This window comes from Mixophyes fleayi, chromosome 4 (genome assembly GCF_038048845.1).
Source record: "Mixophyes fleayi isolate aMixFle1 chromosome 4, aMixFle1.hap1, whole genome shotgun sequence".
Taxonomy (NCBI): domain Eukaryota; kingdom Metazoa; phylum Chordata; class Amphibia; order Anura; family Limnodynastidae; genus Mixophyes; species Mixophyes fleayi.
The window spans coordinates 311,016,196-311,043,864 of NC_134405.1; the positions used below are offsets into that span (position 1 = coordinate 311,016,196).

The 27,669-nt window shown below is 40.8% G+C and overlaps 1 protein-coding gene across 1 annotated transcript in view; it reads left to right on the plus strand.

The window, feature by feature from the left end:
• The window catches only part of RNF213 (ring finger protein 213), a 180,465-nt gene that overhangs the window by 116,837 nt on the left and 35,959 nt on the right, over nt 1-27,669 (plus strand). Inside the window, exons 34-46 of the mRNA XM_075210035.1 lie at nt 932-1,073; nt 3,364-3,499; nt 5,456-5,638; nt 9,391-9,533; nt 12,591-12,745; nt 12,840-13,043; nt 15,616-15,797; nt 16,627-16,747; nt 23,529-23,629; nt 25,129-25,311; nt 26,441-26,586; nt 26,671-26,770; nt 26,886-27,000. Of these exons, the coding sequence (XP_075066136.1) occupies nt 932-1,073; nt 3,364-3,499; nt 5,456-5,638; nt 9,391-9,533; nt 12,591-12,745; nt 12,840-13,043; nt 15,616-15,797; nt 16,627-16,747; nt 23,529-23,629; nt 25,129-25,311; nt 26,441-26,586; nt 26,671-26,770; nt 26,886-27,000 (1,911 nt within the window). The remainder of the gene's footprint in view (nt 1-931; nt 1,074-3,363; nt 3,500-5,455; nt 5,639-9,390; nt 9,534-12,590; nt 12,746-12,839; nt 13,044-15,615; nt 15,798-16,626; nt 16,748-23,528; nt 23,630-25,128; nt 25,312-26,440; nt 26,587-26,670; nt 26,771-26,885; nt 27,001-27,669) is intronic.

Consider the following 27,669-nt stretch of genomic DNA (forward strand, 5'->3'; position numbering starts at 1 on the left):
TCCTTGTCTGTGTCCAGAACTCAATATTTATTTTTTTTGTCCCCCAGAATAAGTGAACCGTGCTATAACCACTCAGCATCTGAGCTGTGCTGGTTTTAGGCTGCTCTAGTAATGTCATGCGTCATAAACTTTGTGTTTCGTCTCCTTCTAATTGACTATTTGCAGTGAGCAATTAGAATTTACAAAGGTACCTTCAGGGAAGTGCTACAGTCAGCCGTGTAAACGCAGGATATGTTGGCAATGGCAGCCATGGAAAAGGAAGAAAGCATTTGCGGAAGCATTGTTGTGATAATGCTGCTGTTCTTTATGGCTGATGTCTTTATCCAGGTCATTACTACTAGTGCTGCTGCCTATCAGTAGAGGCATTACTGTTGATAGGCTCAGAACTGGGCATAAGGTCTAGTGCTGCTTCCCATCATCAGTGACTGATACTACTGATCTTATTGCAATACCGTTAGTGCTGCTACATATTATTATGTATATGTTTATTGTTGGCATTTTATTACAGAATGACATATCGGAGGCATAGTGCTACTGATGGGCATAGTACAGGAGCTTATTGTGGGCATTATATATGTAAATATTTAGTGGGTATTTTCTATTTTTGCAATTTTTTTAGTTTATATTTATTTATTATGTTTTTATATGATGTCTGGTCACTATAAGCACTCCTTCTTGGTAGATAAAGTGTCCCATTTAGAATTTCTGCATGAGAGCCCTAAGCTGTCTTGGTCCATAACTGCAGCTTTCAAAATGGCTGCCTCTTGTGTAGACATTGGGTGCACTTTAAGGAGATTCATTCATCTTATTGAATGGATGTAAGAGAACATTTCCATTGTTAAAAGCTAATTAAACACAGTTTGTTCTTTTGATGTGATTTCCTGATTAAGATGTCTTTCTTGGTAACAGTAGTCTTTGTACATATCTCCAGATGCTGGACACCACTATTCTCATCCGAAGTTGTGTACAGAACGCTATAGGGTTGTTAAGAGATGATGAGCATGTTGACAGTCGTAGCACCAGGAGGATTGACATCCTGATAAATCTGTTGAGCACAAAGGATCAGATAAAAGGTACAGTTATCTATTTATCATTTTCATACAGACATGTTTATAACATGATTTCAACTTATAAAATATGTATTGCTATTTATATTCCATCTATTAATTTTATTACTATTACTCATAGTGCATTTCACTTCAACTTTGCTTATCTACACCTGTTTGCACGCTTTTTTATATTTATTATTTTTATAAATATGTTTCTCATTGTACAGTCAGATAATGATAAGAATATAGTAAGGTTGAAACAAAAGATCCATCAAGGGCAACCTTTCATATATTTTATACTCCAGAGGAGGGCAAAAAATGTCCCCTAGTGTTACAGTTGCTAATTTAGCCTCGCGTATGGAAATTCCAAAAATCACAATTGTAATATTTACCCGGATCAATCCCCTCATGACATGACACCTTACATTTACATAGAAACATAGAATTTGACGGCAGATAAGCACCCCTTGGCCCATCTAGTCTGCCCATTTTTTAACCTATGGTAACTTCAAACCCTATTTGGTCCTTTAATCTTTGTAAGGATATCCTTATGTCTGTCAGGCTGGCCGTGAGAATGGACCCACCTTCTGGTATTGGCACTGCTACAGCAGGAGGCGCGGAGTCTAAACGTACCCCTGGTTTTCACCAGGGACCCCTGCAAGGGAGTTTGGATTTCGTGGCAGAGGCACGCAGGTTGCGGTCCTCCCAGGTAGCCACCAGATAGATGAGAGATAAACGTAGTGGTACAATCCGGGTCGGTACCGTGCAGGAATACTAGAACAAGGGAGCAGGCAGAGACGAAGTCAGGGAAGCCGAGGTCAACCAGAAGATCCAATAATGCCCACAGCAATTTCCAAAGAAGGGTCAGGCAAGCCAGATCAACACCAAGGAGTAGACTAAAGCAGAAGGAAGTTAGAGCTGGAGAGCAGGGAAGACCTTGATACTCTGGCACCCTTCTGGTGCCAGAGTCTCTCTTATCACCTTTTCCTATATGCCTCATTGGTGGCAGCGGGGTCGAGGGTCGGCGGTTAGAATCGGCTGACCGCTGACAGAAGCCTAGCAACGAGGACGCTGCGGCTCTGCGCATACCCCAGCAACTGCCGGGCACAGACGCGTCCCGTTGAGGAATCGGAGCAGAAAGGCGCCCATCCCAGGCACTTCCTGACTGTGCGGGGACGGCGCCTGACAATGTCTATCCAAAGCATGTTTAAATTGCTCTACTGTATTAACCTCTACCACCTCTGATGGGAGGCTATTCCACTTAACCACTACCCTTTCTGTGAAGTAATTTTTCCTCAGATTTCCTCTGAACCTATTTCCCTCCAGTGTCAGTGCATGTCCTCGTGTACTAATACTTCTCTTACTTTGAAGAATGTTTCCCTCCTGTACATTGTTCAAACCCATGATATATTTGAAAGTTTCTATCGTGTCCCCCCTTTCCCTTCTCTGCTCCAAACTAAACATATTAAGATATTTTAGCCTTTCTGGGTAGGTTTGTTCAAAAAAGGGCAACTATAATGGTTTATGGCGTAGAGCACAGTCTCTAATGTATATATATATTTCTGGAGATATGGCCTCCAGAACTGAGCACGGTATTCTAGATGAGGCCGTACCTATGACCTACACAGTGACATTATTACTTCTTTCTGCTACTGATTCCTCTCTCTATGCATCCAATTATCTGACTTGCCTTCCTCATTGCTTTGTTACATTGCTTACTTGCCTTCAAGTCACCTGATATAGTGACTCCTAGATCCCTTTCTTCCTCAGTAGTGTCCATTATAGTGCCGCTAATACTATATTTAGTCTTTGGGTTTTTCATGTAAGAAAGGCATCCAATCCATTTTTTAAATTCTGGTTAATGAATTTGCCACCAGCTCCTCATGTGGAAGGAATCCCACAGCTTAGCCATTACAGGCACTATATCATGATTAATTACACCAAAAGAACTGTAATTTGTACTCTTGTGAGATCATCTTGTATGGTTTATCCTGCATGACGTTTTGCAATAATGTTTTAAATGAGGGCCTGAGCACAAACTATTGCCTATACACAATGAGGGCAGCCATTTTGTGGGTTGAACCAATATTCCTGAGAATGCAGCCTTTCAAGTCACTTGGAGCCAGTCATATTCCTAAAGCACTGTATTTGCATGTCAGTGATGCCTGTATTCACTGGGCTGCTACAGTACAGTACATGGTTTTATACATTCTATTTTTTATAGACATTTCATTACATATATAAAATTAATATTTTTTATACATGGTTTATCTTTAAGTGTAATTATTAATCTTGCACTTTCTGGTTTCTGCAGCCTCCTTCTTAAAGACGTTGAAGCTCCGTCTACATGGCATGTTGAAGACACAGGAAGTTGACTCTTATATTGGCAATGATTGGGTTTTGCGAGAGGCAGCAAATCAGAATGCTTTACAGGAAGCTGGAACTTTCAGGTATAACAAGCGACCGCAAGTACAAGTTTCGCTTTACACCTGTCATGTATTCACTATAGAGGCAGCTATGTTGTGGGCTGAACTGATTTCAGCCTATCAATTTAATAGGAAGTAGTGTCATCGCTGTCCAGCTTCACATGAAGCAATTTGTGTCTTCTGACTAATGTGTATCACAGTGGCTCACCACTACACCAGCTTTAACCTTTGTTCCTGGGATAGTAGCATGGTCCACATCCTAGTGATGAGAACTATGCTGGTCCTCTTTCTTCACTTGGAGTAGTGGGGTTTGGGTGCAGGTACATTGCAACCAGTTAAGTTAGTAAGCCAGTCCACTTGAAGGGGTATAGACTGGGTTTATACTATTGGTAACCTTCCTCAAGTGACCTTCTCATCACTCGTGCCCTTATGGAACTGTATAATGAACCGCTCAGTGAAACCAAAGGATAGGGCAGAGACAAAGATACAAGTCATTTCCCTGCTCCCACATCTAGGTAGTAACAACTTGCTGTACTTGATGAGCATTTCCGTCACATTTATCTCCAGACTAAATTTCACTAACTGGGATACATTAGTTTATATAGAAATATTTTTACTCCTTAGTCTACTTAGTTAAATGTTATATTGTTTTTGTCAGGTCAGAGTGGGGTTTCTTTTTAAAAAAACTTATATAAGCTTTAAATAGGAATAAATGGTAAAAATTGGTGAAAAATACTCGTATCCATTATTCTTCCCATAGTTAATATCTGAACAAAGAGTATTTACGTTTTATTTAACACAAATATTAATCATTCGCCTTACTGCAGTTCTATGAATGGGTTAAAACCGGAATAGAACTGCATAATAGCATAGAGGGAAATAATATTATAAAATACATTACTTTATGGATTTATCTTAATGGTTCCAACTGTTGGTCTTAATGGCCAAACTAGTACACTCGCACAACCCAGAATGCTGACCTTTTCTGGGCAGTGCGTCATGGAGTTGAAGTTGTCCAGACCATGTCTGCAGAATGACTTCCTGGTTGTCTCCTCATTCTTCTGTAGACAGCTATCACTGCCCTCCTGTGACATATGTGGGGGGGAGGGGATTTCAATTAGCTGCGATGTTCTGAGGAACATTGCGGCTAGTTGAATCCCCCACTTTCTTTGTTCTCTGATGCTGCTGCTTTTGCATTTCTTTCTTTGCTTTGCTACTAGTAAACTGGCCAAAAACAGGGGGCGGGTCTTTTATAGGGTTGAGGAGGGGGGGTCACGGTTTTCCCCTGCTTGCTAGAGGGTGGAAATATACCCGCCGTGTATGCCCATATACAAGCGTTTCAGTAAAGGACTTGACCTCTGATGGTAAGCTACAAATTTTTAGGGTGCACGGAAGGAGAGAGAGGCCTGCGTTGGGCAGACAAAATCATTAAGGAGGCATATTCTGTGGGCTTGAGTCATATACATTTTGTGTGAAATGTGTACGTGTGTGTATATATATAGATAGATAGATATATTGCATGTGAGTGCTCAACAAAAATACAAAACATATGGGTCCTTGCACGTGTGTAGCAACAGTTGCTACACCCACACACGTGCACAGATCTTATGAATTTTAATTGAAAGATCTGTTCACCATTGTTTCATTGCATAGTTTGTGTACACACAGAATGAGCATTTGATATGTTTAGCATTCGCCGAAAAGAGATCACATCATTTTGATTGTTCAGTCTGCCCTTAATAACTACTACTAGGCAGTCAAAATGTAAAAACTTGGATATTTCTAAAAGGTCTTCTCAATTAAAATATTTAAATTAAGATATTCACGTGCCATGATAATTGTAAGATCTCAGTGAATGTAATAACATTGTGATTTAAAAAAAAAATTGTGAAGTGAAAGCTTCTCTCCCTCTCTCCTTCCCTCTCTTTCTTTCTTCCTCTTATTTTCATCAATACAAATCTATGACATTTTTCTGTATAGGCAAACCCTTTGGAGACGTATTCAAACAGCTGTGACTCCATTTTTATCCCAAATATTGTCCATTATTGACCGAAACGCCAACTTGGAACTTCTTGTGAACCCCAATGTGGATGATTTTATTAAATCCCTATGGATGTTCATTTTTCAGGATGAGAAACTTCTACCTATTTACTATAACCACAGGTATCTTTGGTATAAATGCATTTTTAAAACAAAAAATAAGGAAACTTTTTTTAAATATTGATTTAAGAAAAAAAACCTGTAAGTGCTTATCCTGTATGGTTCTGTACTGTACTTCATTTGTTTGACATATTTGAGGCCTGTGGAACATTTTACAATTTGGATTATTGTACTACATTTAGTGCTTGCACTACTGCTTTTACTCTCTATAGACTACATTAGCAATAATAAACTAAATTAGTAACTTGTCACAAAAAGTCAAAGGACATCTAGTAATAAACCAAAAACTGAAGTAAAGCTAATAGTTTGAATTGAAATTGTTCATACAGTAAATGCTTCTATGTGACTTAATCCTTTTTTTATCAAACATTTGTTTTTTTATATAAAATTTACCTTTAACTCTGAAAATTTATGTTGTTAATTTATTTAATAGCATTGTGTTAAATGTCCTTACAAATGCTGCGCTGATTGGCAGAAGCAGTTTCTCCCTTTTCTTTTGGGCTCAGATCATTGAAGATCATTTTCCAATGTATAGTTTGAGTCTGCCCTCAATAACTTAATATCTGCCCTCTAGCTCGCTAAGCAATCCTTCTTTAAATCTCTCATCTCCTCCCAGTCCTCCAACCCCCGCCGCCTTTTCGCTACCTTTAACACTCTCCTGTCTCCCCCTCCCCTCCCTTCCTCCTTATCTGCCATTGACTTCACCTCCTTTTTCTCCTCTAAAATCGCGGCCATCAGACTTGAAATCTCCTCCTCTACCCACTCTTCCGCCACCCCCCTCTCGTCCTTCCTCCCCCCTCCACTCTCCCCCCCTCTCTCCCCAGCCACCAACTCCTTCTCTCCTTCCGCCCCACCTCGGGTGAGGAAGTCCACTCTCTCATTTCTTCTTCCCCCCTTCTACCTGCCCCCAGGACCCCATCCCTTCTCACCTTCTTCGCTCCCTTTCCGCCTCCACCTGCTCCCACCTCGCTCACCTCTTTAATCTGTCCCTCTCCACTGGCATCTTCCCCTCCGCCTTTAAACATGCTCTTGTCTCACCCATTCTCAAGAAATCCAACCTTGACCCCACCTCACTCTCTAAATACCGCCCCATTTCCCTTCTCTCCTTTGCCTCCAAAATACTCGAGAGACTTGTCTGCAACCATCTCTCCACCTACCTCTCTAAACACTCCCTCCTTGACCCTCTCCAATCAGGCTTCCGCCCCCTCCATTCCACTGAAACTGCCCTGGCTCAAGTTACGAACGATCTCTTCTCAGCTAAAGCCATAGGCCACTACTCCCTCCTGATTCTCCTCGACCCCTCAGCGGCCTTTGACACCGTTGACCACCCCCTCCTGCTTCACACCCTCCAGTCCATTGGCCTCTCCGGTACCGTCCTCTCCTGGTTCACCTCTTACCTTGCCGACCGTTCCTTCTCTGTTTCCACCTCTGAGTCTCTCTCCCCCTCTTCCTCCCTTCCAGTCGGGGTCCCTCAGGGCTCTGTCCTTGGACCCTTACTATTCTCACTATACACCTCTTCTCTGGGTGCACTCATCAGCTCCTTCGGCCTCAAGTACCACCTTTATGCTGATGACACTCAACTCTACCTTTCCTCTCCTGATCTCTCTCCCTCCTTTCTCTCCAGGGTATCCGCATGCCTCTCTGCCATCTCCTCCTGGATGTCCTCTAGATTTCTTAAACTCAATCTTGCTAAAACTGAACTCATTGTCTTTCCTCCCTCTCGTACCTCCTTCCCCTCTGACATCTCGATCACTGTTGACAACTCCTCTATCTCCCCTGTTCCCCAACTCCGCTGCCTAGGTGTCATCCTCGACTCCTCTCTCTCCTTTGCCCCTCACATTCACTCTCTCGCCAAATCTTGCCGTTTCCAGCTTCGCAACATTGCCCGCATTCGGCCCTTCCTCTCCCAGGATGCCACCAAATCTCTCGTCCACTCTCTGATTATCTCCCGCTTGGACTACTGCAACCTTCTCCTTATCCCCCCCCCTCTCTCATCTCGCTCCCCTTAGATCTGTACTTAACGCCGCTGCTAGGCTTATTTTCCTCTCTCGCCGTTCCACCTCTGTCTCCCCACTCTGCCAAGCCCTTCACTGGCTCCCCTTCCCCTACAGAATCCCTTTCAAGCTCCTCACTCTGAATTACAAGGCCCTCGCCAACTCCACTGCTCCCTACATCTCTAACCTTATCTCTATTCACACTCCCTCCCGCCCTCTGCGATCGTCCAACGATCGTCGCCTCTCCTCCCCTCTGATTACCTCCTCTCACGCACGTATCCAAGACTTCTCCCACACCGCTCCCCTCCATTGGAACAAGCTCCCCCGCTCCATCAGAACTTCCCCTAATCTGTCCTCTTTCAAACGAACATTAAAAATCCACCTTTTCCTTAAAGTCTCATGCCTAAACTCCCACCGGTCGGCTACATCTCTTTCTCATCCCTTCTTCCCTTCTCCCCCTTCCTCGACTCCGTCTCCGTTTCTCCCATCTCTCCGTCTCATCCATGTGTCTGTCTGTCTTCCCCTCCCTTTAGATTGTTCGCTTCTTTGAGCAGGGCTCTCCTACCTCCTGTTTCCATCACTTTTTACTGCGCTCTCCGGCTACTCAGCTCACCTCCTCTCAGTCCCTCTGCCCTCTGTCTCCTCTCGCTTCTCTCCGCTCCCCTCAGTGACTCTCAACCCGTCATCCGTGCCCACCCTCTTGGGCCATAGTTACCTGCCTATACTCACTTTTCCCCTCCCTCCCTCTCTTTCATGCTGTGCCTGAGCCTCCAGAGTTATAGCGCTTACTGTTACTTGTACTGTGCCATTGTTTGCCCTTGTACGGCGCTGCGGATACTTTGTGGCGCCCTATAAATAACAATTAATAATAATAATAATAACCTTGCATCACGTGCCTCCTCCGGCGCCTGCTCGTCAGCACCCGCCGGTGCACATCCTGCTCTAATTAGTGCTGCTGCCCAGTGACATGTGATGTCAAACACCCTAAATTGTCGTTTCATTTCTGCAGAGTTCATACTCACTGCAGAATTGGAACGACATTGCTCCATCGTTGAACAAGATTTTTAGTTCAGTTTAAAAATTGCAATCATTAATACAGTGGGCTATGGAATGATAATCGTTCCTCATTGCAGGGTTTACACTACTGAGATTTCGGGCCAATCAGTCATTTATCGTCTGATTGGCCTGACAGTTGGTTGAAAATACAGTAGCGAGTACCCAGCCTTAGTGTGCTAAAAACAGGAAGCTGGCAAATGCAGTGTGTAAGTGCTTGGTTATTGAGGCTATAGTGTGGTGGCACACAAACGTCCATGTGCCATTAACCTTATGGACAGAAAAGAAATTAATTGAAAGCTCCATTCATCTATTATATCTGCTATTTTAATGCATTGTATCTGTTTTTGAAGCATAAACCATGCTAGAGGAATTCTATAAAATAATAGTTTGGGGCATTTATTATATGAAATGGAGAAGAACTACTTGTGCTCTTCGGTGTACTTATAACTATTTACTTGTACTCCTAAGCTTACAGAATCGTACATATGTATGACCAGACTGATGCTATAGCTCCAGCTGCTGTATTTTCCAAGAGTTTTCCTCAGCTGCACTTGAGCAAGGTCACATCTATCATGCCAGTTACCCTGTTACTGGCTGATGCTTATGCTTGGTCTATAGGTGCCAGAATTTCTTTTTTTTTTTTTTGTATGTTATTATAGGTTGCTTGCAATTATATACTTAAGTGTGTATTTTATTTATTTTCAGTTCACAGACTGAAACAACAATCCTGGTGAAAAACTACATGAAAATCTCTGGTTTTAGCCAAACTTATTTACCTTTCAGCTGGAGGATCAAAGAATATTTGGAAGAGATTTGGACTCAAACTTGCTACATTAAGTCTGCAGATGGTAAACTTCTGTCTGTGTATTACAATAATAATATTATTGTAATTAGCAGTTAGCCTTACTATGTTCAGCTTTTTAGTTTAAGATGCTTATTGTGCTCAGGTGAAAATAAAATATATAGAAGGCTAGATACCCTGAAAAGTTGAGAGAGAAATACATATATTGTCTTTCTGTCATTTCACAAAATACTAAATTCTAAGCTTTGACTGACTGTACATACAGCTGTTTTACACCAAACTAAACCTATCTTTTAATTAGTGAAATATCGACCCCTTATTTTGGTGAACAAAGGAATTACAGCTTTGCATTTCAGGGTTAATCACCACTGAGGAGCAGTCTCTGTGTTGCATAATAGTGCACTACAGCTGACAGGCAGACTGTTTGTTGCTGTTTAGATTGCTAATCCTATTAACCTAATAGTTTGTAAAAGGAGAAACCAAACCTTCCTATATTCAGGCTGGGGAGTATTTGAATTCTGGCATTACTAAAAGGATTTAACCCTGTATATTAAAGTTGGATAGACACTTGGCTATTAGAAATTAGACTGTCTGGTGCACAATTTTTACAGATGATGAATGAAACAATAAAAAAAATATCAAATAAAGACCATAATTTTGGAGAAATATTTTATTAAGCCTGCAAGACAAAACAATAGGATAGATCTGTGTTCTAAATTTGAAAATTGAGATATTATTGCAAAACTTAAAATGAGTACTAACTGTATATGTCAGACTATATATTAAACCAATTGAAACTCTTTATAAGGATTAATCCAATTATCTTAAATTCTATTATAACGCAAAGAATATAAGAAATATAATTTCTCAGAGCTAGATATTGGAATTATCTGATATACTAAGGATGAGTAGCTCCTTATTATATAACGACAAATGATTTAGTGGACAAATGTATTAGATTGTACTATATATATGAAGATTAATTGTCCTATACACTTTACAATAATTTAGACAGAACCACAGAGCGTTTGCAGTTGAACTGCAATTTTAATTCACTTTGTATGTTTTGGTTTTTAATATTTCGCTAGTTTTCTCTCATCAGGAGAAGCACACTATATTTTACAGATAATAATAAAGGTTACATTTTATTTCATTATTTGCCTTTCCACTTGTAGGGGCATATTCAATTAGCTTTCGTTACCGCGAAACCTGTGCAGTATTGCCGGTAATACGGTACCGCAATAACGCGGATTTTCGTACGCAACCCTATGGGGTGCGAACGAAAATCCACGTTATTGGGGTACCGTGGATTGACTTTGCGGGCCGTTCCGGCGCGATCCCGCGAACCGAAAAGCTAATTGAATATGCCACATAGATTCTGAGTGCCCCTTTTCTGCCCTGTCTTTCCCTTCTTTGTGTATGAGTTTTTAATTGTAGTCTTCCTCTAATATAATACACATAGCTGGCCCACAATTGGATTTCCTGTTAAAAATCACAGTGTTCTCTCCCTCCACTTCCATGTAGTATTAACTTTGATATTTTAACAAAGCTTGTTTATTCCCAGCTGTGTTAATTGCTTTTGCATTCTTAACCTGGATAACAACCCATTCATGTTTTTTTTTTTTTCAATGAATCCTTTCATTTTTCTTAATGTATACACCTTTCTTAATATATACACATTTAAATTTATCATATCCATTTATTTTGACTGGTTCATTCCCATTTAACTCGCAATAAGGTGGAATTCCACCAGAGTTATCGCACCTGTTTGTACTGATCATTACTTCACACTGGTGAGGTGTTCACACTTTAAGATTCACAATGAACCTGGTTTCCAACCCAAACTAAGTAGTTAAAAAGTATGAGTAAGTCCAAATCTTAATAATTTATATATTACGGATTGCAATTCTGTGTCTTTCGGAATTCATTTGTTATTTCAGTTTGCAACTACTATAGAGAGTGTTAGAGGGAGATGGGGAGGAGAAGATAGAATAGCAGAGGGAGAGATTGAGATGGAATAAACAAAGGGGGAGAGAGGTAGAAGAGAGAGAGGAAATCAGGAAGGAGAGAGAACTATGGGGGAGAAAGATGAAAGGCAAGAAGGAAGGGAAGTTAGAAGGAAAGCGAAGAGAGGAGTGAAGGAATGGGAGAGACAAAGAAATGGAAAAGGAGGACTTTGAAGAATGAATGGAGAAGGACATGGAGCAGGGGGGACGGATAGGGGAAGAGTGTCCCTCAACCTCTTCTCTCTTCAGCATCTGTTATTTCCATGTATTTTCCATATTCCCCCAATATGTTCCTTTCTATTTGGGTCTCTTCCCAAAGTATTCTCTCTCTGTCATTATGTTGCCCTTCTCTATCTTCCCCCAAAATTGTACTTCTCTCTCCCAGTCTCTCTCAGTATGGTTTTTCAAAGTCAGCATTCAAATCAGCTACAATCAAGTACACTGTGTATTTCCTACCATGATGTATTCTTCTGGGTTCCACTCTCTTGTTCCTCTAAGTGTTTAAATGCTCTGATTGGCTATTTTACTGTGTGTTGACAGTCACTCACCCAATCAAAGCACTATACTAAGCTGGGTGTATCTCCAGTCTAGGTCACCAACAACAACAGCAGTGTGAGGTTGTGGAATGGCATAGAAGACACCCCTCCCTCTTTCTCTGACAAGTTGTCTGGATGCCTCAGGATAATTATGAAAGAGATTTTAGGTGTATTATAAAAGAGGCTAAAATTATCTAGCCTAGTTGAGATGCCAGCACTTTTTCTACAAAAATGTGATGTTTTGTAAAAAGTCTAGGCACTTTATAAACATAGGATACGTTTAATATTGTCCTGAAACATATCTACTAACTTACATTTAAAACATAATCCTGTTTTTCTCTACACTGCCTGCGCTAATACCCTGCTCATTTATTCGTGTAATAGTGCTCCTCACAGACTTTGTATGAGGTGTCACTTGGTGATTCCATAGACTTCATATTAAGAGATTCAGTTATTACTTAGTAAGCAAGTCACAAATAGATAATGTAATACACATAAGAAAATAAATGAAAAAAATAAAACAAAGAAAAATTATTGGTTTGTCTTTTTACTTTTGTTTAGGTTCTGACATGAAATTTGTGAGCATATTTTCACAGACACCATTGGGAAAATTTATTTCCTCTCAAGAAGAAGCTGATCAGCACACTCTGTTCTTGAATTATAAGACAGACTTTCTCCTTATGACCATGAGTATGTCATCTCCTGAGGAGTTACTGGTAAGATTAATAGCGTTGTGTACTTCTTTTAGCGATATACATTTTCTTTATTTTATTGCTTGGACCAAATTGAAGTGCTTCATATATGTTGCAGGTGATGGAGTTTGCTCTGTCTACATGTATTGAGGAATTAAGAGCTTCTAGAGGAGCTAATGAACTGTTGACACTTCCATTTGTGCATATTGGATATAATACATTTCAACACAGATTGCAAACTTTAAGCAGGATTTTGGTCACCAACCCTTCCGTACTGAATAGCCTCATCCAGAAGACAGAATCAGTGAAGCGGGATGAGATGGTAAGATTATCTTAAAGCTTTAAACTATTGATATCCATGTTTTTTCATAGATACAGTGACTGTTGGACTCTTTGCTCCTGCTAAAAGAAAATATATTGAGGGACACTATGAAAAATGTTTTACAGATAGCTGTAAAAAAAAAAAAAGTTATCAAAGCAACTAGACATTTCCTTCCATGTCCTACTCTGCACCAAAACAATGACAATGAGAATCTGATTGGTTGCTATAGGTAACCTCATATTTCTTTCATACTTGACTGTAGAGCAGTTTTCATAAATGTTCCCAATTCAGGTTAAATATACTAGACAGGGAGTTATTAAATTACTGCATGAATTGTGAACCAAAATGTCATCGGCAGATTTAAATATCCTCATACTCATGCATTTTTTAGCACCTGCTATGATGGATGTCAGTGCACTTATTATTTGTTTGCTAACCTTATTTTGATTAAGCACTTAATTTCCTGATTGTTATATTATATAATATCATATTTATGTGTCATTTTACCAAGCCGTGGTCTAAACAGATGTCCTTATAGCCTAGGTTATAAAAGAATTACGATGAAATAAATAAATGTGATGACTGCTGATGCACTCTGAATTTAACAATGAAATGTTAAGTGGTGGCCAGCTTATCTCTATGGTATTTGAATGTAATGTCCCACCAATGGGCACGAGTGGGCATTGCAACCTTGTTCAAATGGTCATTGTTGGAAAATTAATACAGTAGTACCACAATGTCTGCATAATCACCATTTAGGAAAAGGATCAAACCCAAAAGTGAAAGATGTTTTGTGCAAAGTAATGACATTAATGGTCATTTACAAACTGCAAAACATTTAAACGCAGAGCATTGCATTTTTAGCAAATGCGCCGATTTGTCCACGTTGTGTATTTCATGGGGCACCCCCGCATTTGGGAACAGTCCCAATAAAATGAAAATAAGCCTACTTTTGTAAATTTGAAGGTCCTCCTGAAAATGAGCAAAACTGTATCTCCCCTTTCATTCATTTCAACTTTTGCACTTTATAATAAAATACTGCTGTTCGAGCCTTAATAATGTCTTGAATTAATCATGAGGGAACATCGATAATGTCTTTATTACATTGGTCACTATTTAGTATTTTTATCACATTGATAGATATACACCTATAAATGTACTTTGCTGTATTAATTAATTATGTCTGGAAGGTGCTTAATGCTTCCGTTGAATGGTATAGGCCAAGGCATGAGTTCAACCATCTCCGAGGGAAGAGTCCTTTTGCCGGAGCTTAAATTGTTCTGCTCCCCCTTAAATGTGCCTTCTGTTTAAATAAAGTAAATTAATATTCTACCGAGATCCACCTCCTGCCTCCCAAGAGCAATCTTTTACACACCCTGCAGATACCACAATCCATGTGCTTCCTGTAAAAATGGTATTCCACAAATATAGAGGCATGTTGTCAGAAAACAGGATCTGCTCTGCAGGATGCAAGTTTTTTTTTACACTTTCGGAAATTGTCTTTAATGTCTCTTTAGTAAGAGTAATATGTTAACCACAGTAAAATATTAAATTTATTATATTATTCGTTCCAAAAGAACCGTGAATCATAAAGCTGACTTCTAAGATGACAAACCAACAATATTACTAATCACTGACCTATACAGTAATTAATTTTTTAGGTTTACATATTTATACATCAGCGCAGTCCTATAATTACTTGTGTAAATAAAATAATAAAGCTATGTATTATATTAATGTCTTAGCTTACAACAAAGAAGATAAAATATCAATATTGAAATGAAAGAAGGAATGTTATACTATTAAACCAGTTTTATCTACTGAGACCCCATTGCCAGGTTTTACATTTTATTTAGTTTTTTGTATAGTACTTTGTGCGCTATGCATGTTTAAAAGAATGGTGTTATGCCACTGCCTCGTTTGCCCAAGAGAGTAAGGTGAGCTGATTCTGCTCTTGAGTTGAACTCCTTTTGGGCTATGCTCTCTCCAGGGTAGCTTACTCACAGCTCCTCTGACACGGCGAGACATGAAACCTCCCGGGAGAGAGCATTCGGTATTATGAAGCTCTACTCTGGTGCAGAGTCTGGCAACTTGATAGGAACTCTCCCATAGGCCACAACAGAACACTTTCCAGAGCTTGGTGTCAGGGGGGTTGCATTTGGTGATTTATTGTCTGCACACCATTACATATCACATAATTATTAACTGATTAATACACTCGGATGTACACCTCAGTGGAGTATCACATAGTACAACAACAGTACATGTGTTAATATTTGTAATCTATACTATCCCCAAGATTACCTAATTTTATTTGTAATATAATTATTTGATTTGGTATTTGCAGGCGCTTCCCAACTGCAAGATCATATTAACTTTTGCGCCTGTATATTGCACCAATTCTATATTCACAATTTGACAAACCTGTATCTATTCTGATGTTGAAAACAGAATATATTAAATAAACTAAATTATGTTTCATGTGCCAACACTAGTCATATGCACTGTATGTTTGTATTTAGCTTTGCTTTTGGAACATGTAGATTAGTGCTTTGTCTTGTTTTGTTTTAAGGCTCTTGATGTCTTTGCTGCCATCGCTTGTCTCGAAACATTAAAAGTATCTGTGCAAGCTCTAGACCCACAAACCTGGATACGCCAAGTGAAAAACATACAAATGTCCATTGAACTTATATGTTCAGAGGGATATTTGCAGAGCTACAGTTTTTGGTGCCAACATGGAATTCAGCAAATCAGGTACATATGATTTCTTTTGGCTGAAAAAAAATACATTAACTATGGCTATAAAATGATAAAATACCTTTTAAAGTGACTGTTACTCTCAGAAGAGAGCTTGAGCAATCCATAGCTGTCATACACTTATATCTGACTTCCAGTTTCAAGCTTTTTTTATGTTTCTTTTTACAGATGCTTAGATTCTCATGGCATTTTGCACACTTTTGTTTTCTTTTGGACTTAATTTGTGTTCAGTGGTCTCTATATTAAGTGTGTTTCCACTGATTTCAGTTCTACATTTTAGCTCCTGTTTAACTCAAAATTGTCAAATTCAGCCAAACAGCGTTCCTTTTGGCCTTTGAGGCTCTGCCTTGATTCATTGTATACGCTTACAGCAGAAAACTCACAAAGATAGCCTGGCATTTCTAAGTATCATCCCCATACCTTATGCACAGACAGCTGGAGAGCCTGATAATGAGATGCTTTATGTTGTAAGAATGGGGTTGGATGCCATGGCAGCTATCCAGTCAAGTACCACATTTTATTTAACAAACTGTCAGATCTACAGTCGTCTGTGCCTCAATTATAAAATACAGGAAGTAACTGTGGATTGTTGAAGGTGGGGGGGTTCAAAGGGAAGAGTCCCCACAAGCCTACTTTAGTAGGAAAAAACCCAGTCACTGGAACTATAAAGGCCTATAATAGTGGACGTTTCCAGGATTGAAGTGTTTTACTGGATTTTTCATACCTTTTTGTGCTCAGTTCTAGAGAACATGCCCAATAATCAAGGACAATATAGGCTCATAATTGTAACGGATCTATCGATTCATCTCTTCTTGTGTCCTCACAGATCAGACTGGAATTGTGTGTTTTCTATGACACTTTTTATGGAACATCTGCTAGTGGACGAGTATGTTCGGGATTTCGATATGCAGAGAATAATAAGGGATCAAACACTCTTCCTTGGAAAGGTAAAAAAAAAAAATATGTGATAATGAATGAACCTTTTTTTTTTATAAGTGTACTCTGTGCTTAATGTTATGCTAAATGGGGACATGGTGTCTCATTCTAGAAACTAAGGGAATGATGTAAGTGTTGAAGGCAAGAGTTGCCATTTGTGTAGGCTCAATTACCAATTTGCGTTTCAGCATCTATATTTTAAGTTATACATATCCTAAGATACATGCATTTTCAAATCTAGCATTATGTGTGCCCAGAGCAAATATGCATTAATCATCATAATCGGCTCGAAAACTGCACCCACCTTGTGTACTCGTGTTTTAAGCTTGGTAAGGAACATATTTCAAAGATATGTGTATCTTGAGAAAAGATGCATCTCAAAGGAGCATGCTTAACTCGCACCTGCGCACCCTACCTGCACTTGCATGCCAACATCTCTTGAAGAGCAAGGGGATGCAAGTTCATGTGGTGTTTATGTGGTGCTCAAATGTACACTTGTGTCCAACTCTAAATCACCCCCTATGTCTAGTTTATTCAGTTATTTGCATTTAAAGGCCCACTAAAGTTTAAAATGCTTAGACTTGCTGCTACCATAATTGCCAACATTTTAAAATATTTTTCAGGGACATTTTACTAATGAGACAGCGAATCTAATGATGTTACATGTCATTTTGTTGCAGTGTGCAACAAAATGCATTATAATGCATTTTTCTCTTTCATCCAGTCTAGGGAACACTGCTTACCATGGGTTGTGGAGGGGAGCACGGGAGTTGGCACCTAGCTAGTTAACTTTAGCACTGCTGACAGACCCCTCCCCTCTACAATCCCCCTGCCTCTTCCTCTTCAGTTTTTTTCTAGGTGCCCAAGGAGTTGGGCTGTGTTTTAGTTTATGCTAGTATTTCATTTAATTTTATTTCCTTTTTTCTATTTTTTATTTAACTTTTAATTATTAATTTTTATTTTTTTCATTAGGATTTTCGGTGGCAGACCTAGGAGTGTGTTCTATCATAGAGAACACACTCCCAGGATAGCAGCGCAGGCACTACTCTGTCAGATGAGAGCCAGAGGCTCTCACTGGCAGAGAAACAGGGTGCCTGAATACAGAGTGACAAGCGGTCCCTCTGGACCGCTGTCACTCTTGGAGCCTCCCCGATAACTGGCGCTGCCACTGCAGGCATAGAGCGCCGGTTATCGGATACTAATGCTGACGGCCATCTTGGATCCGCGGGGGAACAGGACGGATAGAGGAAAACAGAAGGGGGCAATACCAAGATCCCCCCTCATAGATAGGAGGGGGCAACGGGGTACAGAACCGCTGCGGAGACCTCAACTCTTTGAGGACTCCACTACTCTGCCGCATAGTATAATTTTTTTTTGGTAGCCGGGACACCATTGAAAAAAATGTAAAGGAGAGACAGCATTATCGGAGGGGGGGGGGAGCTAAGACAACATAGAGCTCCCCTGCTCTTCTACACAGTTGGACTAGCCCGGTCTTCTGGCGCCAGGAGAAGCCCGTGAAAGGAGACTTATCAGTGGGAACAGGCACCAGGACACTGCTGTTGGACTTCTCCCCTGTTTGGCCTGTGGGCTAAGTATCTGATTTATTTAACCATTTACTGTATTTGGATAAATACAAAAAAGGAGCGCCAGACATAGTGTGATAATGTCAATTAGCAACACAGTGACCATATATTCCAAATTGGTCTCGTACCAAAAACAGAAGATAAAATCGCTTATCTGGATAATAGTATCCCTTAGATCTCCCACAAGATTCTTCTCAAGTGACCTCGACCTTCTGCGTCTTATCCAATACTAGGACTCAATAGGAAATAGCAAATAATAGTGTAGTGTGTTCATAACTTACAGAAAGTATCCTTCTATAAAAGATTTTTAATCAAAAAAAATGCCATTTCCGTTCATGACAATAAATTGCCCGTACATTATATAAAAATAAGTCAAGCTTATCTGTAACAAGGACTCATCCAGAAATCCTTAAAGCCCACTTGGCCACAGGTGATGTCAGTTCCTTCCACCAGGACAGGAGATTACCACAAGTAAATAGTTCCTTAGCTCCTCTGGAAATAGAACCTCCTTAGCGATCACCAGCCAAACAGTCAGTTAACCAATGCTCCCTTGACGCGTTTCGTCCTTAACGACTTTCTCAAAAGGGTAAGTGTTAAGGACGAAATGCGTCAAGGGAGCATTGGCTTCTCAGTCAGAGATAGGTCCTCGTTTGCAGCTAGGCGCCAGGCCACCAAGACTCAGGAAAAGCCTGCGTCCTGACTGCCACTCTATTCTCCAGGAGGTGGCGCCAGTGGGGGAACGTCTGTCTCTTTTTCAGGAACAGTGGGCAGCGTCATCCCAGGACCCTTGCATTCGGGGCATTATATCAAGGGGGTACATAATAGACCTGCTGGGTCCGGTACCACATCGTTTCTTTGTAACCCCGCTACCCCGAGATCCACAAAGAAGACAGGCGATACAGGGCTGTGTCCCCTCTCTTTTTTGCAAAGAGTTATTTGCAGGGTCCCAGACAACCAGAAAGGAAAGGGGTTTTATTCAAATATTTTTCTGGTCAGGAAACCAGACGGGTCCTTTCGACCCATCTTAAACCTAAAGAACCTCAATGTGCACTTACGAGTGGACAAATTTCGAATGGAGTCCCTGAGGTCGGTAATAAACGGCTTAGAGAAAGATCAGTTTATGGCTTCCATAGACATAAAGGACGCATACCTCCACGTTCCCATTTGGAGCGGTCATCAGCCTCTCCTGAGATTCACAGTGGGGGCCTCCCACTATCAGTTTCGGGCTCTTCCCTTCGGCCTCTCCACGGCTCCAAGGGTCTTCACGAAGATCATGTTGGTAATAGCGGCTTGTCTTCACTTAAAGGGAGTTCAGGTTGTGCCCTATTTAGACGATCTGCTCATCAAATCCTCCTCAGAGATTTGCTTGCATCAGCACTTATCCCTCACCATAGCTGTCCTCGAGAGCCATGGGTGGCTGATAAACTTGAACAAATCCCAGGTGGTTCCGTGCCAACGCATGGTCTTCCTAGGTCTCATCATGGACACCAGTCAGCAGAAGGTGTTCTTGCTGGCGGAGAAGATCAGTTCAATTTGGTGTATAACATCTTAGGTTTTGTCCTCTCCCAGTCCCTCAATTCATTTGTGCATGCGGCTGCTAGGAAAGATGGTGGCCTCCTTCGAGACTATCCCCTTCGGTCGGGCTCATTCACGATGCTTCCAGTGGGATCTGTTGACGAAATGGTCAGGATCCTACCTACGTTTGGATCACCAGAGGATCTCGCTGTCTCCACGGGCGAAAGAATCGCTTCAGTGGTGGCTGATTCAGGATCACATGTCGGTGGGCAGGTCCTTTGCTCCATGGTCATGGATCATAGCCACAACAGACGCCAGCCTAAAAGGTTGGGGGGCTGTAGTCCTGCATCTCCGGCTCCGAGGGCTTTGGTCAGTTCAGGAATCCGCCCTATCCATTAACACGTTGGAGTTGAAGGCAATTCTTTTGGCTCTTCGGTGGGCCCAAACTCTCCTTCAGGGCCACCCAGTCAGGGTTCAGTCCAACAATGCCACGGCTAAGGCATATGTCAACAGACAGGGAGGAACCAGGAGTGCAGCTGCAATGCGAGTTGCAGCTCAGATATTTCTTTAGGCAGAACAGTATGTTCCAGCAATCTCGGCAGTGTTCATTCCAGGAATAAAGAATTGGGAGGCCGATTACCTCAGTCGCAATGCGATGATGCCACGGGAGTGGTCCCTCCATCCGGAAGTATTTCAGGCTCTAGTTCAGAGGTGGGGTCTTCCGGGTATAGATCTCATGGCCTCCAGACACAACAAAAAGGTTCCCAGGTTTTGCACAAGGGCAAGGGACCCCTTAGCGGTAGCGGTGGACGTGATGACCATGTCATGGGATTTCAGGTTGGGATATGTTTCCCCTGATTCCCATGCTTCCTCAAGTACTCAGATGAGTGAGGCAGGGCGGTCTTCCGGTAATTTTAATAGCTCCCTCATGGCCGTGTCGAGTGTGGTACGCGGACATAATCTCCATGGCGGTAGGACAAGGACATAGTCTTCTGTCGCGAGACGACCTTCTTCTGCAAGGTCCCTTTCGTCACCAGAACTTACCTCAGCTCAGTTTAACGGCATGGCTGTTGAAGCCAGGCTCTGGAGGGCTAGGGGTTTCTCCCCCAGTGTAGTGAACACTCTGCTGCGAGCTCGAAAGCCGGTTTCAGCTCCCATCTATCACCGTATTTGGCGAGCCTATATCAGATGGTGCGAAAATAATTCCTGTCACATGTCTTTTTTTCGTCTCCCTCGCTTATTGGCTTTTGTTCAGGATGGGCTGGAAGCGGGTCTCCGTTTAGGTTCCTTAAGAGTTCAGGTATCGGTGCTTTCAGTTTTCTTTCACCTGAAGTTAGCGGATTTGCCAGACATCAAGACTTTTCTTCAGGGAGTCTTACATATTCAGCCTCCCTAAGTTCCGCCTACAGCACCATGGGATCTTAACCTGGTACTTGATATGCTTAAAGGGCCTCCTTTTGAGCCATTACTTGCGCAGATTTTAGGTATCTGACCTGAAAGGTCGTTTTTCTTTTAGCGATTGCATCTGCACACAGGGTTTCAGCATTGGGAGTTCTGTCTTGCTGGGAACCATATCTGTTTTTTCACGAGGACAGAGCGGTATTAAGAACTCTCCCTTCTTTTGTTCCAAAAGTAGTTTCGGCTTTCCATTTGAACCAGGAAATTGTGGTTCCGGTCTTTTCATCACCCTCTCATTCTGATCAGCAGTCTATGAAAAATGTTAGACGTGGTTAGGGCTCTCCGTATTTATGTTAAGAGAACTTTCCAGGTTAGGCGTACAGATTCTCTGTTTGCTCTTTATGATTCTAATAAAAGAGACTGGCCTGCCTCAAAACAGTCTATTGCAAGATGGATTACGGCAACTATTAAGCAGGCTTACATAAGTGCTAACCGTCCTGTGCCAGAGAGACTTACGGCCCATTCCACCAGATCGGTAGGGGCATCGTGGGCAGCGAGAAATGGGGCTTCTGCGGACCAGCTTTGTAGGGCAGCCACCTGGTCCTCTGTCCACATCTTTACCAAATTTTATCAGTTTAATGTATTTGCGTCCGCGGATGCAAATTTCGCTCGTAGTGCTCTACGAGCGGGTCTTTCAGAGCGGTCCCACCCTTAGGGGGCTGCTTTAGAACGTCCCCATGGTAAGCAGTGTCCCCCAGACTGGATGAAAGAGAAAAGAGGATTTTTGTACTTACGTTAAATCCGTTTCTCTGATTCCGTCTGGGGGACACTGCGATCCCTCCCTTATGCTTTTCCTCTGTGTGCTCTTGGTTGATTTGCATTTTCTTCTTGGGGCTTTTTAACTAACTGAAGAGGAAGAGGCAGGGGGATTGTAGAGGGGAGGGGTCTGTCAGCAGTGCTAAAGTTAACTAGCTAGGTGCCAACTCCCATGCTCCCCTCCACAACCCATGGTAAGCAGTGTCCCCCAGACGGAATTGGAGAAACGGATTTAACGGAAGTACAAAAATCCTCTTTTTTGCCTTCTATGCTCCTTTTCATTTGATAGCATATAAAGCCTAGAGGATAAGAATAGATGGTGTAAATTGCATCTAACATGCAGAGCAAGAGACATTTTACTGTGCAGTTTGTCAATAAGTAAAAATAGGGACATTTTCAAGAACAAAATTTCAAGGACATATCTAAAATCCAAGACTGTCCTTGGAAATTTGGGACAAATGGCAATTATGCTGCACCCATGATTGGCTGATCATATTGCTTCTCTTCCATATTCTAAACATGAGAGGAAGCAGTACCAAAATGCTGCAGAAGCCTGCCAGTAGCAAAATCACAGTTGCAAGGTTTCCTAACACTTAAATTGTGCATCTCTGGTTAAACTTCTCTATGACTTGATCAGCAGAGTCCTACAGCACTATGCACCTCTGGTTTAGAGAGCAGAAAAGAGACACCCCAGTGCAGCACTTTGCTCACAGCCTGTCTCTGCACAAGGAAGGAAGCTCTCAAATTAATTTAAATATTAAGAGAGTACAGAAGAGAGAGCTAAGCATTTAGTTTTTTTCAGAAAGTGAAGGGGCAATAATGAAATGCTTAACAAAACAGTAAAGTCTGTCTTTGAAGATTTTTAGAGTAAGGCCTCGCGGACTATATGATTAAGTGGGTTCCAGATAATAGGAGCTACAAAGCTAAAAGATCAACCCCAAATTAATTGTAAGATTCTAGGAACTGTTAGTAGTCCTTTATCTACTGGCTGATATGAGCAGGTGGGAGTATAGGGAATCATAAGCTGCTTCAAGGACCCTGTTCCAGGACCCTAGTTGTGTAGAGCTTTGAATGTCAATAAGCCAATCTTCCATAAGACAGAGGAGAGCTAAGGGTAAGTTAGGTATGGCGACGTGGTAGAGGGTCAAATAAAGAAAAACTATTGCTAATTTGAGTGGGGGTGTTCATATGACTTGCTTTGGTGAGTCCAAGGGAGATATAAGCTATTTCATATAATAGTGCAATTAATCACAAAAGTGCAAGAGTACTTGCCTTTACCAGGCAGTAACGTTTGGCGGGGAAAAATGGAAGTACTTTAGGTTTTGTTAAACAAAAATAGTTGTGCAAAACAATAGGTAATTTTTCAGTGGTCTTTATTTTACTCAGCATCATTTTCCATATTTATTGCTAATTTACTAATGCTTGTACCAGTTGTTACCAATTCATAGCTATAATTTTATTTTGGTGCTTTCTTCCGCAGTGTCTGGAAGACTTTGCTGATTTAAAGTCTCACCAACCTTTCATAGCAGTTGTTGATGTTCTTCATAGATGCAGAAATGAAGTTGCCGAGAGCGTTTCAAGGTAATTTAAAAAAAATAAAGTTATGTATTTATTTATGAATGAAAACATCCATATGAGTTGGGAGCACTAAACTGTGCACTAACAGAAAGTAGTTAATACGAGAGTGTTTACCATGATGATGCATTTTGCCTTCAAGTAGCTTACCATAGCTCACACTTTTACCCTAGCTGTGATAGGATGGGCTTATTCTGCCACCCTGTTGGAGTGTTTGTTTTACAGATTGGTTACTGACCCACTACCTCTGGTTCCACCAGAAACTTACTGACTGTGTCAATTGCACACCACTGTTGTTTCCCCCAGCTGTAGGAGAATAGTCTCTGCCACTGCCATGCTCCTTCACCGGTACCTGGAACTGCTTTTGGGTGCTGTTGCAGGACCCCTTTACTGGTGACTATGACTGGAATCTCCTAGCCACTTTCTTTGGATCAAGACTGTTGAGTACCAAGCAGAGCATTGTCTAATTTTTGAACACTTGGCCCAATACAAAACAGCCTGGGGATGGAAAGGGGTGTTTGCTTATGTCACATGAATACAGCAAGTATAGGTGTCTCGCAGGAATACAGCAGGATCTTTAAAATTAGTGATGGTTATTGGTAATCAATAGCTTTTAAAAGAGCTTGTTACACACAACACACCACTAAATGTGTTGGGTGTAAGAATGTACACACACACATTACATGTAAGTTTGCTGCCCTATATATACAGTTTTTACACTGGCAGGGCATAATCCAGCACCCTAACCCTTTAACCAACCCAGGTTGATTCAACAACTCTGTACATCAGTTAAGACCGTTGTTCACACCTGTAACCTTGTACTCGGTGTCCAGGAGGAGTGCTTTTGCCTATGTCCATGCACTGCGAGAATGAGGGGTGGCTTGCCCCCCCCTCTGCACCCTGGTGACACTAAGTCTGGGCTTGGAGATTTATCTTTAAATATCCCTCCCAAAGTATCTATGGATTCTCTGGGGGTTGCCTGCCCACTCTTAAGTCAAAATCTCTCAGAGGTTTGCAGCTAGATCCTGAGTTACTCCCTGCTGCAGCTACTAGAGGCACCTTCCAGACTGTAGTGTGGCACTTTGTCTCCTGAGTCTCGTGTGGTACCATCTGAAGCCTCTCCAATGCCACTGCAGCCCACTGGATCACAAGGTTGGGATTTACATACAAGTTCATTAATGCATTTCTAATTTTAAACAGGTAAACATCTGCACGGTGCATTTCTACATTTCTCTACAGACAACCTACACCTACGCTCTTAGATATAAAGCATTCCCCCAACATGTGAGGGGGAAGGGTGCACCTTTAAAACATTCAAACACATAATAGATTGGACATTTATACATACTGCAATATAAATATAAATGGCAGTGAATACATTTCTCACAACACATGGATTGGGGAAGGGAACCAGCCACACTAGTGTTACTTGAAATTCACAATTAAATCTATTCTTAATCAATATTATCATTACTATTGTTTTATTTATTATGTCTTCCTGATAGGTATGGAATGCCAACATGCGCAATCTGCCAAGGTGACCCAAATGAGCCGATCTGCCTGGAATGTAACCATGTTTTCTGCCAGTCTTGTCTAAGGCAGTGGCTAGATACTGGTTACATGATTTGTCCATTATGTAAAGCCCAGATCCCAGAGTCCTTCACAATGGTTGTATCTACAGAAATACGGTAAGCTTGCATTTATTATCTATGTACAAGTTATAATTTGGCGTGTAGAATAAAGAAAACAAGTATTTGGGATTGTGCAAATTGAATCACCCTATTACTGATTACAGTTAATCATACTGAGGTCTCTATCTGCATGACCTTCCAAACGAAAACTACATCAGTGTGAGGGTAATTTAAGGCAGTTACACTGCAAAAGTGCATACCTACATTTACACCCATCACACATACTTTTCTCACACTTTTATGCATGCTGACAACATGCATGAATATGCACCATTCTCCCATCTGTTTTGATATGGTATGGTGTGCCATTTTCAAGCAGTAATTGTGCATATTCAAATATAAGTACTACCTACATGCATCTGTGTGGCTCACCCCATCAGTAAACATATATGGTCTTATTATATGAGATTTACTGATCATTTGACCCTCCTCAACAGAGGACTTAGTAAAGCCAGCCCACCGAATATGGCAGGGGCTGCAGCAGCGGTAAGTGCCATACACTTAGTATAGAGTGTATATAGCAAGCAGTTACTGATTAGACTATATAGGTATGTTTGTAATATAGACTTTTAAGGAGAGAGCAGATTGGTGAGATTAAGACTGGTATTTATTGTAGAAAATAGAGGAAGAATAAGATTAACTGGGAGGACAACAATGAACTGTAGGAGAATATACTGATCATGAACTGGTTTTAAATTGTGCCCCTGTGACAAAGTTCAAATTGATTTCAAGGGACAGCCAAGAGGCTTGACAGATAGATAAACTGCCGGTGTGTAAAATGATACAAACTGCATAACTGAATTAAGTTAGGTTAGAATAAAAGAGAGACAGAATGTAGATAAAATGACAGTAGGACCAGTGTGTTTATGGGAATATACACGTACTGAGCAATTAGATGATGTAAGACTGTAAGTGAAATGAGCAAGTAAGGTTACCAGTACAAAGAATGTAACTAGTTAACTATAGTATAAAATATATATGTTTGTAGTTCTGATTATTTTTGGAACCTTATGCATACATTTATTGAAAGAACTAAAGATACTCGCTCATGCTTTTTATTTTTTCTGGTATTGGAAAAAAATGAGAGTAAATCAAGGACATGTTCCAATTTGTTTGTCATTTCAAGGGACTCGATAGAGAAAAATGTTCATTTTCGTAAACTGTGCAATGGATTTTTTGTCGATATTATATGCACCATGTGCTTCAAAGACAATACCCCACCGGAAAAGAAGGTCATTCACCATTTGCTGTCTTTTCTTTTTGGCAATATTGGTAAGTATTGCTTCCTTATCTCAGTTGATCTATTAGGTGGTGTTTGTTTTTCAAACTAACAAGTTTCCATCCCTTAAAATGCAGGGACAAGATGTTCAACAAGGTCACTTTCACCATTTGAGGATGCTGTGGACAAAACTCCAGTGATACGCTCAGTAATACTGAAGCTGCTTTTGAAGTATAGGTAATAGACTTCAATGGATGTGTTGTCCATTATCTTGTTCTTCTTTTGCATGCATACAATATGTTGAATGACATGGCACAAAATATTATTTGTGTTTCCAATCTGTTTATTTCAGCTTTGATATTATAATGGATTATGCTCAAGAGTATTTAACTACGGTGGAGGATAAAAATCTTTTGACTTTAGAGGACACTACAGAAGTCTACTTGCTATTTGTAAACTGTTTGGAGGTAAGACTCATACATATCTTTCCAGACTGCAATATGCCATTCCTGTTATATGTACAGAATGGATATATTATTACCTTTTTGCAATTCACAAGAGTTCTTGAAAAATTGATCAAAGGGGCAATCCATAAAGATGTCAGCCACTGAAAATACAACTTCAACCATTTCTTACCCTGAAGTCCATACTTCACCTACAAAAAGAATACATTACAGCCCAGTCTTTTCCTCAGGAAAATCCTGGACTCTACTTGTTTAAAGAGGGAGAAGTTTCCTGCTTTACACCCCTAGTTACAGCTGTAGTCACATTGTAACATTATCAGTAATGTAAGATAATGTAGCTCTAGTAAGCTTGTCTTTAAAAATTAGATTAGAAGTCTTTGAGTTAACCAAATATTACAATATTCAAATCTGTTTCAAAAAATGTTTTTCTAGTTGCTAGTAATATACGGGCTAAGTTATGTAGAACTGTGTTTACATATGTTTACTTATCCCACCATGAGATGTCTCTTTGCCAATTTTCCCTGCAAAGGCAAAATCTAAATAGCATTTATATGTTGTTTAGTGACCACAACATTTAAATGGTCATGTTTTCAATGGAAAATTGCCTGCCTAGTGATCACTCTGAACAGTACACATCGAATCAGATTTGATGAGGCAGACCAAAAAATCAAG